Source organism: Vigna angularis, chromosome 3, assembly GCF_016808095.1.
Source record: "Vigna angularis cultivar LongXiaoDou No.4 chromosome 3, ASM1680809v1, whole genome shotgun sequence".
NCBI classification, from domain to species: domain Eukaryota; kingdom Viridiplantae; phylum Streptophyta; class Magnoliopsida; order Fabales; family Fabaceae; genus Vigna; species Vigna angularis.
Window position 1 is genome coordinate 7,485,850 of NC_068972.1, and position 6,045 is coordinate 7,491,894.

Genomic DNA, 6,045 nt, shown 5'->3' on the forward strand with positions numbered 1-6,045 from the left:
GACTGTTCTCTATATTTGGATGTTAACGTCTTTATTATATAATATTGGTTATTATATAATCGGGATGTTACATTCACACCATTAAAGTGATTATTATAAATAAGAAGGATAAATAGATGGAAATGAAAGGGTAAACTTATTCACCAAAAGAACGTGCATAGAATAAAACATGGATGTTAACCTATGTGTAAAGTTATATCAATCAATCCTAAGACATACAATAATTCATTTTAGACTTGATCATCTGAATACATGTATTTATATCCGGCTTTAGCAAGTTATGTAATTATGGTGGACTCTTTTTTTTTTGCATAGTCATTAGTAATGAGTTTCACCCAATTATACACAAGGTCTCTATACTAGGATCTCTATATTAGGATCTCTTGTTCCTCTCACCACATACCTCACCCTTATTTATTTGAGATTGAATGATTATTAAAGCGTAGGATAACTCTTAATACGAAATCATAATCAATACACACATTATTAAAGAATTTTATGGTCATGAAGAATTTTATCTATAATGCAATTTTGATTGATTAACAATATTTAGGATATAGTTGAGGAGAGTGTGATAAATGGGGGAACATGTAACTTGTTTAAAGAATGATTTTGTACATTTGATGAAAAATATTGATTTTTTTTAATTGGTGATGGAATTGTCATGTGTAGTATTTGTTAATTTTCACTAGCTTACCCTTATATTTGTAGTTGTGATTTTTATCTGCGATGATAATGTATTATATGTGAGCAAAAAGTGGGAGACAAAGTAGAAGCAAGATCACAAAATTCTAATAATGTTATAGTAGAATATTTATATATGTATATGTTATTATATTATAAAGTATTTCCTATAAATGTAATTGTTATATTTCTTCTAAAAAATATTTGAAACAAAATCTTGAAAGATTTTAAATATCAAGTATATGTATAATTTATTGATGCAAGTGGCAATTATTAAATAAATGATGGAAAAAAATTGGTAATTTGATGTCTACTAACTTGGATTATTACATTTTTAAGGGAAAATTTCTTGCAAATATAACTCGAAGTTAAGAAATTGATAAGTATTTTGCAATTTAGTTATGAAAAGATAAGCGGTAAGCTAAAGTTGATGTATCTTTGTTAGGGATGGCAACGGGGCGGGTCGGGTACGGATAGTGCCTACCCGCAACCCGACCCGATAAAAAAAAATCCACCCGCTACCTGACCCGCTACCCGCACGGATACCCGCTTTTGCGGGTATTTTAAAACCCGCGAATACCCGTGGATATCCGTGGATACCCGCAAATATTAAAAAAAGAATATTTTAATATATTATTAAAATAAAATTTAAATACAATTACAAAAAATATATAAAATATAATATAAATTAAATTAAATTTAAATTTAAATTCAATTTTAATTAAATTTAATCTTGTAAAATATAAATTAATGTTAATTTTAATTAAATTTAACTTAATAAAATATAAATTAAACCTTTATTTTTATTTTTTGCGGGTAGCGGGTATCCGCGGGTACGGATAGTATAATACCCGCACCCGACCCGTTTATAAGCGGGTATTAAAATATCCGCTACCCGCGGGTTGCGGGTAGTAAATATCCGTGGGTATCAACTATCCGTCGCGGATTTTATCCGCGGATATCCGCGGGCGCAGATTTTTTTGCCATCCCTAATCTTTGTGGTTGGCAAAGTCATGACTTAAACACCATTATCTATAAGGAAAAAGTAAAATAAAGAGATATTGATGTATAGATATAAAATAGAAAAAAGTGATGATGGAAGAGAGTTGAGTATCACATCATAGCTACCAATGCAAACAATACTACCCATTGCTTGCCCCACCAATTACAATCTCAATAGATACATTGCACTTTTGAACCTTTCAATCAATTAATATTTATAAAATAAAGTTTTTGGTATTAGTCTTTTCGTAATTTCAATTTTTTTTTTCTAGAAAGCAGCGAAAAATTAAGTATGAATGAACGGACCCAGTCCCTCACGCGCCATCGTAGACTCGGTTGTTTCAGCCACGTCTTTTCTCACAAACCCATTCCTCTTTTTACACTTTCCCACATTTCTTCCCATTGCTTCTTTTCTGAAAAATCCACAACGTAAAAAAGGCAAATATTACATTACTATTTTTGTATCTTCAATCACATGAGTTCAATTTTATATGATTATAGATTTTGAATTTGAATTCTTGTCATACTGGTGTATTAAATGTTCAAGAAAAAGTTTTACCTGTACAATGATTGTTGGTTACAGTATTGGAATTTAAAAAACAATAAAATTTGCTAGTGTAATAAACTTTACATAAATGTTATTGAATTTTAAGTTTTGCATAAATGTTATCCATATTCTGAAAACATTTAATTAATCAATAATACTGGTTATTATTTTGCTAATGCTTTTAACTTTTAAATAATGTATATATACATTTATCCAAGTTTTTTGTAAGAGAGGAAATAATAGAGTGCACAGAAGTCTTTGATTGTAACAGACCCAATGGCAATGGCTGCATTATTTTCCTTTTGAGCTTAAGTTTTCCACGTGTTTTTCCCGGACCCAACGTGACACCAAATCCCATCATTCCTCCACCTGGTGCCGCATCTATGGTTGCTCCAAACTCTAACCTCAAATCATTAAATAAAAAGAATTCTAAATTTTCTTCTAACATTTTCTTATTATTCTGTCTATTAATATTTAATCTGTTTTCTTTTTTTCGATTTTAAATACATTAAATATTTTGTTTATTTAATACTACGTTAACCCTTCGCTTCCCGTCTTCAGGTGCTGTTGTACAGGGTTGATAACTGAGACGTCCCTATTTGAAAAATCAACGGCGAAGATATAATCCGTACTTGTTCCTTGGCATCTACGCCGCTAACTAAGAATCTTGGTTCTTGCCACCGTGTCGGATACGTGTTGGGTGCGCGTTCAAACTTCTCTTACAACCTTAAAATTTTCACTAATTAACCTTGGATTTAAACCTAGACCTCTTTATTACTACTAATCCGGGAAAATAGATTTCCTTTTTTTTTCGTGGTTTCGTTTTTTGTTTCTGCGCATTTCGCTGTTTTTATTTTCCAACCACCGTATTACGCGGACCAATTGTCCCCAATATAAGCCTCACCTTCCTACTAGGGTTCCATGCCTCACTTCTCCCCACATTTCTCTCTTCTTCTCTCACTTCCTTGTCTGCTTCTCTCTCTCTCTCCGTCTTTGAAATATTCTGATTTGTGTTTTTTATTCTCAACTCCCTCTTCTTTTGTTTCACTGGTTTCAAATTCAAACCCAAATTTGGTTGTCACTTCTGGGTTTTCCAATCGGAGTGACTACAATTTCATTTTGGAGGGGATTCATTTTTTAGTTTCAGGAAGTTCAATTTCGAATTTCTAGGAAAATGTTGGGTTTTCAATTCCTCGGTCTCAAATTGCAGTTTTAGAAGTTTTAAGCCTGAGATTGTTATTATTCTTCTTTTTTTGGGGGTATCAGTTTCTTTGTGAAATGAGTGTGTGAAATTTAGTTTTTTATTTCTGGTTTTAAAAGTGAGGTGAAAAAGTTTTAAAATTCGAGAACATTTCGTTTCGTTTGAATCTTTGGTATCTCGCTTCATGAGACAGGTGTTGGAGGAGGATTGAGTGGGTTTGTCTAAGTTGCGTTGTGTACGAGAATGCCCGCGACGGACTACCAAGGGTCGTCTCCTGCATCTTTAACCCATTTTGGCCGTTCATTTTTCAGTCTTCGTCGCGAACAGGTTCACTCCATTTCCATGGAAGGGTCAAGCTTGGAGGCTGAGATGGAATCTTTTCAGCAAAACGTCACTGACCGGTTCTTGGAACTTTCTTCGGTTGCCCCTGATGATTTGCTTTCAGTCTCGTGGGTTGGGAAGCTCCTTGATTGCTTCCTGTGTTGCCAAGAGGAATTCAGAGCCATTGTCCGTGCCCAGAAGACACAGGTGTTGAGACCTCCCTTGGATCGCATGGTGTCTGATTACTTTGACCGCAGTGTTAAGGCTTTGGATGTTTGTAACGCTATTCGTGATGGGATTGAGCAGATTCGCCAATGGCAGAAGCTGTTGGAGATTGTTGTCTATGCATTGGGGAATCAGAGGAGCATTGGCGAGGGCCAATTTCGAAGAGCTAGGAAGGCCCTCGCTGATTTGGCAATTGGGATGCTTGATGATAAGGACTCTAATGCCTCAATTGCGAACAGAAACCGGTCCTTTGGCCGCAACACTGGTTATAAAGATCATCATCACAGCCATAGTCATGGTCACAGTCACAGTAGCGGTAGTGGCTATCATCATCGGTCTTTAGGGCATTTTCGATCGCTTTCATGGAGTGTTTCTCGGACTTGGTCTGCTGCCAAGCAGCTCCAAGCAATTGGGAGCAGCATTAATCCACCTAAGGCAAATGATCTTGTGGCTTCTAATGGAATTGCAATGACGTTGTTCATCATGAATTCGATCCTGTTGTTTGTTATGTGGGCTCTTGTGGCAGCAATTCCGTGCCAGGACCGCGGATTACATGTCCACTTTACCATTCCCAGGAATTTCTCTTGGGCTGCTGCATTACTCTCTCTCCACGAAAGGATCATGGAGGAATCAAAGAAGAGGGAACGCAAGAATTCCTGTGGCTTGCTCAGGGAGATTCATCAGATTGAGAAATGTGCTAGATCGATGAATGAATTGTCTGATTCTGTGTACTTCCCGTTGACAGAGGACAAAGAGCGGGAGGTTAGACAGATAGTGCAGGAGGTTTCACAAGTTTGTGATGCTTTGAAAGACGGGCTGGACCCTTTGGAGCGCCAAGTAAGGCAGGTTTTCCATAAGATTGTTCGCAGTCGAACAGAAGGGATTGACTCTCTTGGTAGGCCAACCTGTGCTGAATAATTTGTTACCCGCATCATTATTTGTGGGTGCTGTAATGAAATACAAGTTGAGATTATGTGATAACTTAATTTTGCTTCTATGGAAATAGAATACTACTAAATGAAGAAGCCAATTAACAATGGATATAAAAAGTGGAAAATTAAAGTCTGGTAATTTGATATGAAGATTATACCCGCAAGGAAATGGCAAGGGGAAGGATTCTTGTACTTAAAAATCATATAAAATGTATAGAATGTAGGATATTGAAGTAGATCATTGTGATCTATGCTTTTTTTTCCTCTCCTCTTGTTTTTGTCATGTAACGTTGCTTTTTTCTGATCAAATTTCGCTGTAACTTGCTTCACCGTGATTTTATTAGTCAAATCCCTTTGGTTCATATACTAACATCTCTGTTTGGTTTGGAAGACCAAATTATGGTACAATCTTTATTTCCTTTGCAGTCTTGGGATTGTTTAATTTCCTTTAAACTGTAAAGTACTAAACGTAGAAAAAGACAATGTCGTTCATATGCTTAAGTCTGTTTATTGTTCCATTATCATTTGTGGGCTTGAATTTGGAATGGCATTGATGTTGGTCAACTACATTTTTTTTCTGCTCTATTGACATGTGTTAGGAAAATACGGCCTCAAAGATTTTGCAATATCATTTGGGTTGGTCAATTGAAATCAGACCACTGTGTCACCCTTAAGCCATTCACTGTAAGATCACATATTGAATTGGAAATCTCACAAATATAATCTGTTATCTGTGTCTGATTTATTTGTCTGTTGAATTTGGTGGACTTTGACTTGGTTACTGCCATCCGGAATTGAATTTCGAGCCAGTGACAGTAGCTCTGGTCAATGTATACTTTATGACATCTCTTTAAAGTCATCAGGAATTGGCTGTGGATGTAACATTTGTGCTGGAACTTGGAAGTGTTTGAAAGGTTTTCTGATAGCTTCTCCCTCCTTTTCTGCTGGAAAATATCGTAGTTTTGATTCAGCGGGTAAGGCAATGCTACACTACGTTGTTGTTATTATTCCATTTGAACATCAATTTTGTTTCTCATGTTATTTGAATTATTACAATCTATTTTTATATCTCTTAAGTGTCATCGAAGTAATATATTTCAACAGTTGGGGCATTCAACTGTTAAATAATTACA

At 35.4% G+C, this 6,045-nt stretch overlaps 1 protein-coding gene across 1 annotated transcript; it reads left to right on the forward strand.

The window, feature by feature from the left end:
- Positions 1–3,024: 3,024 nt before the first annotated feature.
- On the forward strand, positions 3,025–4,983 carry LOC108324135 (protein ROH1). The gene has a single exon (XM_017556977.2). The coding sequence runs from the start codon at positions 3,678–3,680 to the stop codon at positions 4,896–4,898; it is 1,221 nt and encodes a 406-aa protein (XP_017412466.1). The 5' UTR covers positions 3,025–3,677; the 3' UTR covers positions 4,899–4,983.
- The last annotated feature ends 1,062 nt before the right edge of the window (positions 4,984–6,045 follow it).

Excerpts from the sequence above, each read along its gene's own strand:
- LOC108324135 (XM_017556977.2), top strand. The coding sequence starts at position 3,678 with ATGCCCGCGACGGACTACCAAGGGTCGTCTCCTGCATCTTTAACCCAT.